General features: G+C 30.3%; 4 protein-coding genes across 7 annotated transcripts; all 4 read left to right on the plus strand.

Annotated features, from left to right (window-relative positions):
• The first annotated feature begins 3,963 nt into the window (after positions 1-3,963).
• Positions 3,964-6,779, plus strand: LOC105453334 (fumarylacetoacetase). Its single transcript, XM_011695181.1, has 8 exons — positions 3,964-4,154; positions 4,683-4,912; positions 5,000-5,140; positions 5,268-5,521; positions 5,608-5,814; positions 5,931-6,076; positions 6,262-6,379; positions 6,463-6,779. Exons 1-8 carry the CDS (start codon positions 4,071-4,073, stop codon positions 6,543-6,545), a joined length of 1,263 nt encoding a protein of 420 aa, XP_011693483.1. The 5' UTR covers positions 3,964-4,070; the 3' UTR covers positions 6,546-6,779.
• A 187-nt stretch (positions 6,780-6,966) lies between these two features.
• On the plus strand, positions 6,967-8,746 carry LOC105453335 (fas apoptotic inhibitory molecule 1). Its single transcript, XM_011695182.1, has 5 exons — positions 6,967-7,155; positions 7,688-7,920; positions 7,994-8,119; positions 8,199-8,248; positions 8,363-8,746. The coding sequence occupies exons 1-5, from the start codon at positions 7,136-7,138 to the stop codon at positions 8,522-8,524; spliced, it is 591 nt and encodes a 196-aa protein (XP_011693484.1). The 5' UTR covers positions 6,967-7,135; the 3' UTR covers positions 8,525-8,746.
• Positions 8,747-8,910: 164 nt separating this feature from the next.
• LOC105453336 (coiled-coil domain-containing protein 113) lies at positions 8,911-11,061 on the plus strand. Its single transcript, XM_011695183.1, has 7 exons — positions 8,911-9,145; positions 9,214-9,336; positions 9,461-9,662; positions 9,732-9,968; positions 10,069-10,301; positions 10,364-10,563; positions 10,730-11,061. The coding sequence occupies exons 1-7, from the start codon at positions 9,061-9,063 to the stop codon at positions 10,865-10,867; spliced, it is 1,218 nt and encodes a 405-aa protein (XP_011693485.1). The 5' UTR covers positions 8,911-9,060; the 3' UTR covers positions 10,868-11,061.
• A 969-nt stretch (positions 11,062-12,030) lies between these two features.
• LOC105453338 (angiotensin-converting enzyme-like) lies at positions 12,031-16,876 on the plus strand. Of its 4 annotated transcripts, XM_011695187.1 has the most exons (14): positions 12,031-12,256; positions 12,333-12,547; positions 12,863-13,000; positions 13,101-13,252; positions 14,251-14,357; positions 14,461-14,604; positions 14,743-15,046; positions 15,145-15,297; positions 15,437-15,561; positions 15,626-15,801; positions 16,005-16,165; positions 16,241-16,363; positions 16,452-16,636; positions 16,718-16,876. In XM_011695187.1, the coding sequence occupies exons 2-14, from the start codon at positions 12,407-12,409 to the stop codon at positions 16,834-16,836; spliced, it is 2,028 nt and encodes a 675-aa protein (XP_011693489.1). In that variant the 5' UTR covers positions 12,031-12,256; positions 12,333-12,406; the 3' UTR covers positions 16,837-16,876. The 4 variants fall into 4 exon arrangements, with proteins under 4 accessions (XP_011693489.1, XP_011693487.1, XP_011693486.1 ...); XM_011695185.1 differs by lacking the exons at positions 12,031-12,256; positions 12,333-12,547; positions 12,863-13,000 and having other exon boundaries at positions 13,173-13,258; positions 14,258-14,357; XM_011695184.1 differs by lacking the exons at positions 12,031-12,256; positions 12,333-12,547; positions 12,863-13,000; positions 13,101-13,252 and adding an exon at positions 13,415-13,689 and having other exon boundaries at positions 14,258-14,357.
• Positions 16,877-16,961: the final 85 nt, after the last annotated feature.

Below are 16,961 nucleotides of genomic sequence, written 5' to 3' on the forward strand. Positions count from 1 at the left end.
AAAGTTACAAATAATTCTTTAAATTTACAAAAAAATGTTTTCTTTTTGCAAATATTTTATATTCATAAACAACGTTAAATTAAATATATTTAATTTGTTAACGGTTTTTGTATAGTTTATTTCAAGATTCTATGCACCATTTACTGTGTCTTACGCTCTTATTAGCTTTCCTTCTTGTCTACTGAGTATCAGACTCAATAATCTCAAATATCTTTGAGATCCTTAACAATTAATAATCTCTATTTATACTTAACAGTTTAGATTATTTAATTATAATTACGTAGCTAAAACTGTTTGATGAGTTTGTTAAAAATGTTTATGTAAAATCAATTAAAGTCGTGCAAAAATGAATTCCCACACATTTACAAAAATGTTTATTGTAATTGAATCAGAATCTGCAGTTTGTCCATGATACACTGGAACGAAGGCAACTCTGTTTTCGGACCGTGTAAAAATCCACTTAGAATTGTAAATTGTAAGCGCTATGGTTAATCTGTCGGAGTTTAAGTGTTGCTCTGTCCCCATTGTACGATTTGCAACGAATCGTCAGCCAATAGCCATGGAACAGAGAATTTCTATCGCCGTGGCATTAGGGATAGATAACACAAATACGACATTACTTTCCATAGAAAATAGAATTTAACACCGGGCGTTATTCTGTTGGGATATTGACGGAGTTTACAATTTATTGATTGTTTGCAAAGAGAGATAACATTATACGAGATGGACTTCATCTATTATATACAAAAATATATGTATATTATAATTTACTGTTAAACAGTTCTAATCGAAAAAGGAGAGTACTAATATATATATTTAATATAGATATATATATATATATATAAAGTATAAATATATAAATATATCAAAAGCACATATTATATATATTTAGTGTTGAAATTTTAAGAATAAAAAAACACAAACCCATGAAAGTACATGCTTTTTCGAATATTCGTGCGAACGGTTGCCAGTTACAATTAGTTCGTCGATTTTGTTGGAAATTGACAATATTATTCAAACGTTATGAACACACTATTGAAAGTAATGATTGCACATCGCAAGAAATTGTGCGATGCAACAATCATTTTCAATATTTTAGATCTTATATTAATTCTCGAGAAAGTATAATCTCGCAATTTTTCTCAATGTTTTGTTAATTACAACTTGTTTGTGAGCACTATTTTAAATTATACAAATAATTGTATAATGTGCATTACTAACATAGTGAATTTATTATTACGAATAACAATGTGCGTTTCGATCTGTTTGACACTCGCAATAGAACAATTCTATAGATTTCGATTCACTCGCCAATACGGAGTAACAAAAAAAAAAAGATATTTAAGTAAGTAACAATGAAATATCTAGATGTAACTATACAAGAATTATAAGTGTATTTATGTACACATGCATTCTTCGGATTATACTGCGTTTCTTTTTTTCCCGACGACTGCCGTGTCGTCGTGACAATTAGCTTAAGTTTAGACGAAATACATTTAGATGGGAAACCGCAATTAGTGCCGGGATTAAATCAATACAGGATTAATCGAATTAGAGAGCAATCGATATATCCTGTTACTTGTAATTTAAATGCCAAAGATGTTAATCCTATACGTACTTAAATGAATGCGCTTGGCTGACGGATTATAGCGGGTGATGTCAATTCAATTTGAAATGTTTGTAATGTGTAAAATATGAAGCGCATTTATACATTTGTTGAACTCTGTTTCAATGAGACAAATAAAAATAAAATTTATTAAAATAAAAGTAATATATTAAACTACGTTCACATTTTCGTGTGAAGAGAAAAATAAAAATCTGCTTTTCTCTTTTAAATATATTTTTGTTTATTTGTTTATTTTTAGATAAAAATTAATAAGAAGTTTTTATTATCATTTGAAACAAAGATATGAACATTATAAGCATCTTTTCAAAGTAATAAACTTATTATTGCGTAGAAAAATATCAAAATTTTTATAAAGCAGTTTTTAAACGAGCTACAGCTAGTATTGCCAATTGGAATACAGTAAGATTCAATTGTATTTATTGATCCAGAGTTCAAGCAATTCATTTGCAATCACTATGCGCCAAAGAAGGGACAAAATGTATTTTTCGAGAAGAAAATGAATTAAACAATTCATCTGACCAGCAAACCGATACCTGTAAAGAAGAATTCTATCGAATCATTGTTAATTATTATTCATAATTCTATCGGCGTTGCGAGTTTTTTTAGACATAGTCGTTGGCACTGCCGACATAGTAATCAATGCTACTCATAAACGAATCTCTCCCTCTCTTTCTCTCTCTCTCGTGGTTACACACGTCTTAATTAATTCCCGTGTAAATGATCGTTTTTTAAGCGAAGAGTGATATATTTGTACGGAAAGTATACTCGTCCCTGTAGACTCCAAATCATTTAATTTGCTTGTATAATTAGCAAAGACTACTAACATATTTGGTGCCGCATTTTTCTTCGGTATGCAGTGTAAAACATCTTTACACGTATGTACTTATGCGGCCGATGTAATGAGTATTAGCAATAATATTAATATAGTAAAGTGTTAAAATTTATTAGACAAATTACACTGCTCGCACAATTTAGAATTGTAAATGTTATATTAATTTTTTTGTAGGTAATTAGTGAATCGTATCACAAAGGTTTGTACATAAAATTGCCGTTTTAACGCGTGTGGATATTTTATATATTGTTGGCGCGATATAAAATTTTTAAATATAAATTTCTTTTAAAACCAATGTTATGTTTAATTCTTATATAAATATTGTGCATATAATAAATTCATATTCAAATATATGATGACACATTTTTAAAAATGCACTGTACAATTTACATTTTATAATGCACTCTTATCATGTGCCATCTCCTGCAGTCTGCTTTTAAGTTGTATTGCGCATATTGGACCTTAATTACGTTTAAAACCTTGCGCTAGTATTTATCAATCCGTTTTGCCTTCATCGATAGTCTACATCGACGAGAAATACGTATATGTATGTATTTGAATAAATCTTTTACTTCGATTGTGTTAACGAAGTAAGATATCGTCTCAATAAAACAACAACAAAAACTGATAAACGTCATTAATATAATTAAATTCTTTTACTGGCGATTTATCGCGCCGACTTTAGAAGTCGTCGATCTCATTAATTATTAGTCTAATTATTAGTCTAAGTTGAAAACGAAGCAAAGCAACAACAAAGTCCCACGTCTTCCAAACGATGAGAGTATTGATTAGTGTTTAGCGAGGAAACCTCGAAAATGCTTTCGAGGGGAAAACTGTCCTTGTATACTGTAACGAGAAATACATTTATATATATATATATATATAAGTATATATATATACATAGAAAAAATATATATGTACATGCGTGTGCGTAAGATGTCGTTGATATGTGAACGAGAAGCGAAAGTCAAAAGTATGTGCGGCGATGTAAGATGTTTGCTGGCACACTATGTTGTTCGAATACCGCCTACACCTAATTGCCCTTATCCACTGTATATCAATGTCTAATAAACTGCTGTTATCCCAAAACTATTAGTATGTATAACTCGTATAAAATCTCTTGTTTTTTTTATTCTTCTTTTTTTTTCAGAAATTACGTAAAAATTAACACATCAAAATATATCAAATATATCAAATATATTGTCATATAAAAGTTGTGTGAAAATTCTATCTACTATAATTTGAAAAAAAATTGACTTTAAGAAGTTTTATATTAATTTAATATCAAAGATTTGATTATTGATCAAAGTAAATAAGAATGTGTTAAAACTTTTATACATATGTTACGCAACAATAAACATTTTCCTTCAGTTATATATTGTTTAACTCATTAACATTCAAGGCAAATTAAAAATAGTCGATAGAATGCTTTTCGTTGCATTAATGTACGGAACTAGTTAAACCAGAGGCTCGAGCATCGTAAACAGGTTGTATAAATTAGTTGTCAGCCCAGCCCAGTCGGATGAGAACTCGAACGCTACTTATCAGATCGTCGTTAGCGACACAAACCTCGTCTCGTAGCAGTCGTAGTCGTCCGTAGCAGCTGTAACCATGAAGTCTTTCATCAATTACTCGGCATCCAGCGATTTCCCGATCGAAAATTTGCCGTACGGAATCTTCTCAACAAAGGACAAGGTGAGCGAAATCAAAGTACATCGTAAGTAGATCGTGTATAAAAACATATTACGTCATATAATTTCAAAGCAATTCTAAATATAGATGTATGTACATACAACTACGCATATTCAATTTTGGGAAAGATTTGAGATTTAGGAAATCATGGATTATATTGTGACAAAATATGATAATCTTTCACAGATTTTATCTTTGAGATTGTTAGGAAAAGTTACAATAGAATTGAGTATAAATTATATTTTTTCATCATATAATATCTAAAGTAAAGAATGGAATGTTTGCATTCAACACCATCTAGTAGCAATTTTATTCTGGTACCATCGGCTGGGATACGTTACTATTGTTTGATAATGTTAATATGTTAACTTTGTAAATTTCAATAAATTACATTATTTTACAATACTTAAAAAATTGCTATATTTATTAGATTTTCTATTAAAGTGCAGGAATTATAATAATGTTTTATTAATTATATAATAGCTATACTATTATATAAAATTAATATACTATTTATTTAAAATATTTTAGCCAGAAAAAAGAATTGGAGTTGCCATTGGTGATCAAGTTTTAAACTTGAGTACTATCGCAAATTATTTTGATGGACCACTGTTACAAAATAAACAAGATGTATTTCACCGTGATTGTCTGAACGATTTTATGTCTCTTGGAAGACCTTCATGGCTAGAAGCAAGATCCAAACTGCAAGAGTTACTTTCTGCCAATAATCAAACTTTACAAGATCCGGAAGTTCGCTCTAAGTGAGAAATCCACAATCGAAAATTAATATTATATATTTATAGATCTTTAGAAACCGCATTGTAACTTTTGTAACATTTTTTTCTTAGAATCTTCGTTGCACAAAAAGATGCTATAATGCATTTGCCAGCAAAAATTGGTGACTACACCGATTTTTATTCATCTATTCATCATGCTACAAATGTTGGCATTATGTTCCGTGGGAAAGAAAATCCGTTGATGCCAAATTGGTAATTTTCTTAATACTTTAAAAATATTATTATACTTGTATTTTAAAAATGTAGAAATAAAATCTAATAAAATATTAATTTATATATGTGTATGTGTATATATATTTATTTATATATATACATATAGGAAATATTTGCCGGTTTGCTATCACGGAAGAGCAAGTTCCGTTGTTGTGTCAGGCACGCCCATAAGACGACCGTGCGGTCAAACACTTCCGGTTGAAGGTGCAGCACCTGTTTTTGGGCCTTGTAGATTAATGGATTTCGAGCTCGAAGTTGCTTTCTTTGTCGGCGGACCATCTACTAATCTCGGTGATACTGTTCCAGCTTCAAAAGCTTATGATTACATTTTTGGGATGGTCCTAATGAACGATTGGAGCGGTACGACATATTAAAAGAATTTACGCTTTAATTAATTTAATTTTATACTGTTGTGTCTTTGATTTTTTATTTTTACTTCTATTTAGCACGAGACATTCAAAAATGGGAATACGTACCACTAGGGCCATTCGGCTCGAAAAATTTGGGCACGACAATTTCTCCATGGGTCGTTACGATGGAGGCTCTAGAGCCCTTTAAAGTACCAAATATAATTCAAGATCCAGAACCATTTCCATATTTGCAGCATGATGAGTCCTGTAACTTTGATATTAAATTGGAAGTTGATATTAAACGTAAGTTAATTCTTTTTTTATTATACGTATACTTTTTTTATAATAGTCATTCACGTTTCTGTATATATTGCTTGTATACCTTATTTAATTGTATATAATTCTATTTTTTCTTGCAGCATCAAGTGACGTAGTCACAACCGTATGCCGCAGCAATTTCAAATATATGTACTGGACTCCGCGACAGCAACTGGCGCATCATACTGTGACTGGGTGCAACATTAATCCTGGCGATTTGATGGGTTCCGGCACTATAAGTGGAGACGTACGTTTGAAATATGATTGTCATAATTGACATTATTAGCAAAACTAATATATTAAATTAGCTTTTGTCATATTTTATCTGTTGATTTCTTTCGTAATATTTCTTCTTTTTAAATTATCTTTTTAATTAAATAATTTATGATATTTATTATCCTACAACTTTGATGATATAAATTATTAATTTAGACTTCGGATTCTTACGGTTCTATGCTCGAGTTATGCTGGAAAGGCACACATAACATTCCGTTAAAAGATGGTACAACAAGAAAATTTCTTCAAGATGGTGATGAAGTAATTCTTCGTGGTAATTAAATAAATTAATTTTATGTTACTAAAATTACATAGTAATTACATAGTAATTTATTAACATTTAACAATGTTTTCCAGGTTATTGTGTCGGTGATGGTTATAAAGTCGGTTTCGGGTCATGTACGGGTAAATTGTTACCTGCTAACCTGCCAACACTATAAGTGAAATTGGTGCATAAGTAAAAAATTACAAATATTTTGCTGTTTTCTACATCTTAATTTTATATTTGATTTTGAATATATAAAATAAACTTTTTATTTGATATATATTATATATACACTTGCTTCCTATTGTTTCAAGTTATTGTTCCAAATCATCAATAGCGAGAGTTGAAAATGACAATGATATTTAATTTTAAGTTAAAATTAAATAAAATATAATTACCTATATAGTAATTAAGCAGTGAATTTTCTGTCACAAGACACTACATAAAAATGTTTACCAATTACATTTTTTGCTTTAATTATTAATTATAAAATTTTTATTATTAATTTTTATTTTTGATTTTTATTTTTTATTAATATTTATTATAAAATTTTTATTATTAATATAATTACTTATTTATAATATTTCGCGTATTGCTAATAAATATACAATTAATATAACCGAATCAATGTAAAAACTAAACATCTTACTATAATGTGCTGTGTAGTATGACGTATAAAATGACTCGATTATTGATTGAAAGAGAATAGTCGCGTAGTAAAGGCCGATCAATAAGGAGGCCAGTACAGGTGCAGACTGAAGAAACATGGCAGGCGTTCTACTTCGGTAAGCAAAATACACAAATTTTAGTTATAAAAGTGTTTTTATTCTTACAAGATTATTTAATATATAAATTATTTTAATCTATCTCGTTGTTATCAATGCTATTATTTTTATAAATATGAGCTACACAATGCCAAGGGCTAATATTGTACATACATCTATGATTGCACTAACAATTTCCTCATAGTAGCAATAAAGATGCAATTATTTTATTAACTTAATAGATGTAAAGTATGTTTAAACACATATACTTATAGAGTTTTTATTATTTCTATAAATAACATACACATTCTAATTATCAACCTAATATACTATCTTTGTGTGTACTTTCTGTAATTATTATCGAAAGTTTTAGTGATATATCGATCGCTACATACAAACACTATTTGTGTTCCTTATACAAACACTATTAGTACCTTACGTTTGACTTATAATTTCAGCACTTACTTTATCGCTCTAACTTTGACATACCATACATTATTTTTAACATTACCTTTTTTAATGCTACAGAGCGTTTATTTTAACGTCTATTTAGAAGTCTTCACAATTTGGAAAGTTCACCGAACGAACCTACCGCCAAATGGACCGTTCCTTTGAGCGACGGGAATCACGTGGTGGAGTTCGAACATGGGACAGCAACAGGCCGACGTCTGGTAAAAATCGATGGCAATAATGTAGTTCACAGAGACTGGATGTTTCGTCTGGTCGGTGATGAAGTCTTTATGTACAATAACACCAAGTTTGTGATCAGAGTCGATCCAATGCCAGGTAGAGTCTTAATATCATTTTTATTCTTGCGACGATAAACACTTATTATTATTTCGTTATGGTGATTAAATAGGTCTGAAATATTCTTACTCGTTGTGGGTGAACGGAAAGAGTTTCAAGCAATTTGTTCAGTCGCAATCAAAAATACTAGAGACTTGGTTGGCCAAAGTCGGAAACGAGGAATATAGAATCGTGTTGGGTAATTAATCAGAGCACTGTATACATATATATAGTAGTTATAGCTGAAAGACTTGGCTCTTATTCCATGACACTTGCAGATAAACACGCTCACAGCGTTTGGGTAAATGGACAAGAAGTGGAAGTTGAGGTAAAGATAAGAGTAAAAATATCTACCACACGTGTGCTTTTACGTATTCAAATAGCAAATGTTTTAATTTTAATATACTTATAGTATATAAATTAAATAACAATTTAATCATAGAACGAATTTATGGACGGCGGCGCAGAAATTCTCTTTTCCGTTGGCGATTTACCGGCCGCTATCAGATCTTACAGTTCAGATCAAAAAGAAATCGGTATAGCGTACGTTTTATACATCAACGACATTGAAATACAACAAGAAGCTTTATTGGAAGAATCTTAAATACAATTAAGCCTTGACTTGTTTAACTAGATTTTTCGTGTTTAATATACTAATACAGATAAGTAGATAACTAATAGGTTGATAAGCTTATACATTTTTAATTATAAATATGTTATCTATAATTGATAATTATAGATTATGTGCATTATTAAATAACTACACAAATTTGAAACACAATAGTTAAGAGAAATGTTATTCTTTTAATAAAATACTTAAATTTAATATCAATATTATTAAATGTGCCATACTATTTTGTGTAGATTTTTTAAATTCCAAAATAAATTTGTATGCAATGCAATGTATTATAAATTTATTTGCTTTAATTTACCCGAAAATATATTTTATTATTAAAAAGTAATACGTGAAGATAGTTGGAATTTATATAATTCCATGTTCGTGTGACATAAGAATTTTGTGAGATATAAATAGAATCGTTTGAATATGTGCATTACGTAATATAAGATATTCTCTAAATAAAATGCTAAATTTTAAATAATCTAATAAGAATATCTTAAGATTGAACTTGAAGATTAAATATGTCACGACAACAAATAAGCGGTGCTCCCAGCATTGGATCTTTACTTTTAACTCCTAAACAAGATGAATTCTGTTATTATGAAGGTAAGGAAATCGATGTATTATATCTCAATTATATCTCAAAAATCACGAAAAGCTTCATTGATCTCTAGAAATGACAGAAACGGAATTACGACAGATACTTGAAAACGTCGTTTATTCAAATCTATTCTTGAGGTTAGAAAATGACATTTTTGAACGATACCTCGCCCGTCGAGATCCTGAAAGTCTTCAAAGTAATTTTTTTAATTTAATTTATATTTATTTCAGTTTTTCTCAAATTCTGACATTTCCATTTTTAGATTTATCTTTTCGCAAATGTATTAATATCAACGTTATCTTTTAACATATCTTGTCCAGCAATAACGCAAATCTTAGAAACCGCTAAACGCGTACAAAAAATTGTACCTCAATACGATCGCGCATCACCCGTTACGAGTCTGGCCGGAAGTCTTGCGAATTTTCGCGACAGAGATTCAGTGAGCGTCACCAGCGTGCGATCCGGAAGTCGACACGTCACGCCAAGTGTTTTAACAGCCAGAGCACCAACGGGAGGAACAAAGTCTGTCTAGGCTGTAACTTCTACTACAGTTTGCTCTGTACAATTCCAATATTTCTTACCGAATCGCAGAGTCTCGTACATGCATCGCATCGAAATGGCAAACACCGAAATTCGGGAATTGCTGCAGGGACTAAAAAAATTGGAACAGATGTCGACGAAGAAAAAGATATTTCTGCGAGCGCGAATGGAAGAAAATCAGATTAGCACTCGCGAAATTTTAAAAAATAGGGAAGAATTTGAAGAGAATGTTGTACAGAAAGGCGCAGATAGTATTACGGGAAAAATACCAGCTGAAAAGTTCATCAGGTGTTATAGTACATCTAAAAAACAATTATATGTTAACTCCTTGGTAATTATGTAGACAGATCTGATAGAGACATGAAAGACTCAAGATATTATTGTGTAGATTTATAGAAGAATGGCTAAAAGTAGTCGATATCGTAATGGAACACATTAGATTGAAGATGGCTACCATAAAGTGTCAGATAAGAAAAGTCAAGCTGCAGCTGAAGCAGAGAAAAGAACTGGGCGAGGCTCTACGCGCCGTAGATTTCGAACAATTGAACATAGAAACACAAGTCGGCATACGAAAAATCGACGAGAAGAATCAGTATGTGCTCGAAATGAAGAGAATCGCGGGTAAGAAATAGATGCTCAATGATTTTTGCAATAACATAAATCGTCGAATTTGATATTGATAGGTCGCTCTAGTATTACATTGAGCAAACACAAAGAAAAAGTGGATCGCTTGATGTTAATGATGAATGATGTGAGAGACAAAATCGTTTCCAAAAAACAAGAGATTGTGAAATTGCAATCGGAACAAATTGCTGCAAAGAATGTAATAGAGAAAGAGGAAAAACAGCTTAAGTCGATGATAGAGTTAATAGAAAATTTTAAGGTAATATTTTACGTTTTTATGTAATTAATTTTAACAGATTATTTATGGAAGTTTTTTCTACAACAATATTTAATCTTTTTTACATCAAAAATTAAGTATAAGATTTTAAAAAACAGAAGAATTTTTATTATCTCACAATATCTTATAAAAAATGTCATAAATGTAGGTTCCGAGTGTTATAGATTCAATTAAAATGCGTATGGAACTACAAAATTTAGAAAGAATTCACAAGCAACTGAGCAGGCAACGAGAGATTCAACGAATAACACTGAAGTCTCAGAAACAATTACAAGACGTATCATAAATACACTAACATATTTGCGTAAAGAATATTGAAAATTGATATTCTGTTATTATGGCAAATGTAGTTTTGCTAATCTTTGTTGTCAAAGTTTTTTTCTATTTTTAAGAAAAAATTCAAGCACCTATCCGCTATACTGTATTGACAATCTAAATCGTATAAAATGGTAGACAGAATTACACGAAATCTAGAAGGTACATTGTGTCTCCTTACTTTTCTACCGTAGAAAATAGATTTATACCGTTGCGTTGTACGCAATATCCTGAACAGTTGCGAGCAGTGTATGAGTTAAACTCTCTTGTCACAAACTTAGGCTGAAGAGAGATATCTATAACTTTTAATTTTATTTAATATGTTTAAAAGCATTGTAAAAAAAAATATATTTAACAACTAAAATGATATTTATCTACTATTAATATATTTGAGTTTTATATAAATAAAATTAAAGAAATATATCTTCTTCTCTGTTTTTATAGTAAAAAAAAGATTTTTATTCAGCAATACGGTGGTAAATCATAAAATCTGTACATCATAATGTACATAATCAATTGTTTTTAATAAATACATTTTATTGAGAATGTAATTTATCTAATTTTACTTTATTTTTTTTATTTTAGATACACATAATATGCAAAAAAATTTTTACGTAAAATCTTTTGTAATGCCATGTTACGTAATTAAAACGTCGTTTTAAAAGAATATAGAATAGTATGTACAAAGCAATATATTAAAAAATGTGCACAAATAAATATATTTACATGTACAAAAGGGGATTAATTTTATTATTTTACTGTGTTATGGACTTCCATGTCATTTTAACAAATATATCATTTTAATAAATTTTCTGTGGAGATGGACGTAGTAAGATTGAAACGTTATTTTTAGCAGATATACAGCTACAGAAATATTAACAACTTTTTCGAATTAATTATTATGACACATATTTAACCAAGCAATTACGAAGTTAAAGCGATGTAGAAAGATTTTGGCGTGTGCTACGATGCGTTAGGTAGTTACGCTTCACGCACCGATAGTGCCTGTCCCTTCCTCTTTTTGCCCGAGGAATATCCGTCCCGGAAAGGCTCATCTCTCTTTCTGCCACGATTCAGTTTTGCCGCGACGACAGCATCGAGCTTTGGTTGTTTAATTCAGTTGTCGAACGACTGATCGATTGTTGTACAAAAGTCTATAAATTTAAAGAACATTGTGTTTGCATAGTAAAATGTCGCTTATAATCGTTCAATTTTCTTCAAATTTTTGACACGTGACGTTACCTGAGTTCGATTTAAATTATGACTTAGTCTTCGCGAGAGACAGCATAAACTTTTATGTTACGCAACTTACATATACATTAACGAGAAATGTATTATTCTTCTGTTATGTAATTTAAATGTGAGGCAATTGATATCAAAATGTTGGTGTAATTAAAAAATCTAAATAATAACATAATTTTTCGTACATTTTTAAGTCATCATTGTGCTTATCTGCTTGCACTGTGGCAAATTATATAAGATTCTTCTTGAGAATGAAAAATATCTTAAAATGTGTACAACGAAATTTGCCGTGTCAATTACTGGTGCAATAATGAATTTGCCAGAGAGAATGACGACAATAGGAATTCGAAATCTCATTGCTTTTTTTATTATTCTTCTGCATGGAGGAATATATGGAAAATATTTGGAGGTAAGACTGTAAATCAATTCACAATCATTCTCTTTGTCGAAGTTAGATTTCCGATCGTTCGTACTCGAAAATTATAGCTTTCGCTCTCTAAAATATGTCAGTTTAATTTATATATTCGCAATTGTTATTGGCATCATATTATATGTTTAATATGTAGATTTTTAGGTTTTGTTCGTTTGACTGTTCCTAATTTTTTATTTCAAATAAAATACATGTTTTGTCCGATTTGATATTACTGATAATTATAATTTTAGCAATCTACAGTAGTATTAATTTTTAAATCTTTTCCTAATTTCTTTCTCTTATTATTTAAAGGGTCTTAACATGAATTTGGGAGATGCCCTTCAATTTCTCAGACAATACGATAGCGAAGCCTCACACAGGTGCACGAGAGTGACGACAGCCCAGTGGAACTTCGAGACAAACGTTACTGATGTTAATCACCAGAAAATGGTGTAAAAATGTTTTTAATTAAAAGAATAAATTAATACAAATAGATAGTTTATGTAACACTTTATGAATATTTATATAATATCTGATCTAATCTCATCAGGTGGACGAACAAACATTAAAATTAAAATTTGAAAGAGCTTCTTGGCGGGAAGCGGTTACTTTTGCTTGGAGTCGAATACCAGATCCTTTAGCAAGAAGAGAACTTAAAATGATTGCTACGAAAGGTCGAAGTTCCCTGAGTGATGATAAATTAATGAGGTAAAAAAATCACAATAAAAACAATTTTAATTTAATTATTATGTAAACGTGATTGCGATTGTTTGACCAATTATTATTACAAAAAAAGTAAATGCTGTTAAATGAATATGATCTGCGATTCTATCTATTGGGTATAAGTGGTGATCATGGCGCGGGAGCTGCGCGTCTGCTCTGTTCTAAGGATTCAAGTTCAAATCCACCCAGAACATATCAGATTGTTTTCGATCACCACCTCTCGAAAGACAATGGCAAATCATTGGGAGTATTCCCGTCAAAACAGTCACCATGAAAATGTACACAAATGAAGAGCAAGATTGTCATATATGGATAATTCATGCGCTCTCCGAGTGATTGCATAAAATGGAGATCACGATCTTCAATCATGAAGGATCTGTAGAGAGATTCAGAATGGGTAACAACGACATGAGACGGTTAGGCTTATTCTGAAATGGCAAATAAAAATAACTAACTCATGCAGTCTTAACCGTTTCATCTCATTATTATTTATTTTGAATAAAATTTAGTAATTTAACACTTTAATTTCTATTTCTATTTTCTTTTTTTTTACAATTGCGATAAATATTATCACAGCCTCAGTGATTGAATAAGTACGATAACTGTCTCGGATAGGATCGAGAGAGGTTCCAATCCTGGTTGAGGTAATATTTTTCGCAATAAGCTTCTTTACAGTGTTTTAAGATGCTTGTAGCATCTGCACCGAATGAAGATCAATTTAATAGATATGTGATATTATTTTAGTTTTAAGTTATAATTGCGTTTTTAAAGACCGATAATAATCGGCGCACAGTTTACAAGAGCTGAAATTTAAAAAAATGTAAAAATTAAGATTATTATTGAGCAACTATATCTGACCTCGGTCGTACTTGGCTCTTTTCTTTTTATTATTTGTTGTATACATATATCGATCTTGTTTGAAATTATTGTGATTCTATTTATTATTGCATTCATTTACATATGATGACTGTAGCTAATTTTCAGATACATCGTTTGATAGCGGAGATGAAAGAGATGTATGTTAACGCCAGAGTATGTTCGTACAAACAAATTGATGGCGAATGTAATTTGAATTTGGATCACGGTTAGTCAATCAATTTAATTTATTACACACATAGATAAATATACATAAAAGAAATAATTTATATACACTTTTATATACATATATGCGTGAAAAATGGATTTAGATCTAAATAAAATAATGGCGCAGTCAAAAGATTACGACGAATTATTGCATTATTGGCATGCTTGGCACGAAGCAACTGGCCCACAACTACAAAATAAATATTTGAGATATGTTCAATTGGCCAATCAAGCAGCTAAATTAAACGGTATAAAAAGCTTTCATTCTAAATGTATTATACTATCATTCCATATTACGATATATTCGATTTTACTAAAAATATTTATTAAATATATATATTTTTTAAATATATTTAAATTAATAAACATGCTTTTTTTTGCAAAAGGTTTTGCCGATGCTGGCGACCAGATGAGAGAATCATTTGAAGATGAATATTTCCAGCAAAATATAGCGGAGATAATGTCAGCTATAACTCCACTCTATAAGAATCTTTTCACTTATGTGCGATCAAAACTAATTGAAAGATACGGTGATAAAATACGCGAAGATGGGCCTTTACCGGCACATATTTTAGGAGATATGTGGGCTCAAAATTGGGAAAATTTGTTCGAATTAGTGCAACCATTTCCTGCAAGCAGAAAGCTCGATGTAACTTTAGATATGATGATCCAAGGTATTACTCCAATGAGGTATGTTTCAAATTTTACAATAATTTTGTGTAAATTTATGAAAAACATAAGTAATTTTATAAAGAAAAATTAAAAGGATATTTTTGATGTTAAAAAAGGATGTTCCAAATAGCAGAAGAGTTCTTCACTTCGCTCGGAATGAAACCGATGCCACCGGAATTCTGGAAATTCTCCATATTTGAAAAACCCGTTGATAGAAAAATTAAGTGCACTCCCAGGGCGTGGGACTTTTGTAATAAAATTGATTACAGGTGGCTTTTTAAAATATTTTTGTCACATGGCAAAAGAAAATTAATTTAATTTTTTATTTAATTTTAACGTATAAAACTTTTTTGTATTTTATTAAATAACAGATCAATCTCCCCATTGCATTTTGTTACATAATTGCAGGATAAAGCAGTGTACTAAAGTTACAATGGAAGATCTACTGTCTACCCATTACGAAATGGCGCATTTGCAATATTATTTACAATACAAGGATCATCCACTATCATTCCGAAACGAGGCAATTCCAGGTATATCTATTTTATATGTTTTTGGAATTGTATGTTTTGTTATTAACAATAATTTTATAATTAGGATTCCACGAAGCTGTTAGCAATGCAATTGGTTTATCCATTTTAACTCATCAACACTTACATAAAATTGGTCTGCACGATAATTCAACGTACGATTATGATAGTAGCATAAATTTTTTAATGCTAATGGCTCTCCGCAAAGTGGCTTACTTGCCGTTTGCTTATATAGTTGATCAGGTAAGTAATAACAAACAATATTAAATGATTAATAATAATTAATACTTGATTTCCATAGACATTGTTTTTATTATTACTTAGACTATTTATTTATAAAATAATATTTGAAGATATAAAAATGTTATTGTTACATATGTAAGAATAATTTTTTAAATCATTAAATAATTAAGTAATAAAACGTACGTATTTATTTTTTTTTTTAGTGGAGATGGCGTGTCTTTAGCGACGGCGTGGAAGATATGACAACTCATTGGTGGGAATTAAGATTGCAATATCAAGGCATTGTTCCGCCTATATCTAGATCCGAAAGAAATTTCGATCCAGCGGCGAAGTATCACATCCCAGCGGACAGTCCTTATACCAAGTAGAAATATAATAAATATGTTAAAGACAATATTTATATATAAAAATGTATAACTTTTATACCTTTAACTCTTAGGTATTTTGTGAGCACTGTATTACAGTTTCAATTGTTCCAGTCCTTGTGTGAAATTTCGAGTCATACTGACGAATTGCACACTTGCGATCTTTACAGATCACGAGAAGCAGGTCGACTATTATCGTACGTAAAGTTTTCAAAGACACCAATAAAATAGCAATTATTAAATTATTAATTGTTAATAAAATAAGATTTTTTTACATATTTGCAGAGATGTCCTGTCGATGGGGGCTTCTAGACCATGGCAAGATGTTGTCAGGCAAATGACAAGAGGCCGAACGAATAGAATAGATGCTGGTGCCATGCTCAAATACTTTGAGCCTTTAAATGCGTGGCTGAAACGACAAAATGAGATGCAGCCTGTGATCGGCTGGATTGCAAGTCGCGACGACAGAGGTTGTTTTAAAATTAATATTTTTATTTAATAACTTGAAATATCGTACAATAAAGAGTGCAAAGTGTATCTTGTGAGAATAGGAATTTTTCATTTTGTTTCAGAATTTTTCGTTCAATGGTATCAAAACAGTGCACGAAGAATTGAATTGTGGAATTTATTCCCTCTACTGCTTGTAATATCTAAAATTTTTATTTGTTAATAATATATTACATCGCTCCGATGATTTAAAATATTTATACATATAATATACAAATCTTCTTATATGTTATGTTATAAAGAAGATTATTTTAACTTAATTTATTACATATGTATTACATATGTATA

Source organism: Wasmannia auropunctata, unplaced genomic scaffold (assembly GCF_000956235.1).
Source record: "Wasmannia auropunctata unplaced genomic scaffold, wasmannia.A_1.0 LD336000.1, whole genome shotgun sequence".
Lineage (NCBI taxonomy): Eukaryota > Metazoa > Arthropoda > Insecta > Hymenoptera > Formicidae > Wasmannia > Wasmannia auropunctata.

Bases quoted from the DNA above. Each gene is read 5' to 3' on its own strand.
- LOC105453335 (XM_011695182.1), top strand. From the start codon at position 7,136: ATGGCAGGCGTTCTACTTCG. The intron at 7,156-7,687 runs GTAAGCAAAATA...ACGTCTATTTAG, and splicing joins ATGGCAGGCGTTCTACTTCG to AAGTCTTCACAATTTGGAAA. The intron at 7,921-7,993 runs GTAGAGTCTTAA...GTGATTAAATAG, and splicing joins CAGAGTCGATCCAATGCCAG to GTCTGAAATATTCTTACTCG.
- LOC105453334 (XM_011695181.1), top strand. From the start codon at position 4,071: ATGAAGTCTTTCATCAATTACTCGGCATCCAGCGATTTCCCGATCGAA. The intron at 4,155-4,682 runs GTGAGCGAAATC...AAAATATTTTAG, and splicing joins TCTTCTCAACAAAGGACAAG to CCAGAAAAAAGAATTGGAGT. The intron at 6,380-6,462 runs GTAATTAAATAA...AATGTTTTCCAG, and splicing joins TGATGAAGTAATTCTTCGTG to GTTATTGTGTCGGTGATGGT.
- LOC105453338 (XM_011695187.1), top strand. From the start codon at position 12,407: ATGTGTACAACGAAATTTGCCGTGTCAATTACTGGTGCAATAATGAAT. The intron at 15,298-15,436 runs GTGGCTTTTTAA...ACATAATTGCAG, and splicing joins TGTAATAAAATTGATTACAG to GATAAAGCAGTGTACTAAAG. The intron at 16,637-16,717 runs GTTGTTTTAAAA...TTGTGAGAATAG, and splicing joins TGCAAGTCGCGACGACAGAG to GAATTTTTCATTTTGTTTCA.
- LOC105453336 (XM_011695183.1), top strand. From the start codon at position 9,061: ATGTCACGACAACAAATAAGCGGTGCTCCCAGCATTGGATCTTTACTT. The intron at 9,969-10,068 runs GTGTTATAGTAC...ATTATTGTGTAG, and splicing joins CCAGCTGAAAAGTTCATCAG to ATTTATAGAAGAATGGCTAA. The intron at 10,302-10,363 runs GTAAGAAATAGA...TGATATTGATAG, and splicing joins CGAAATGAAGAGAATCGCGG to GTCGCTCTAGTATTACATTG.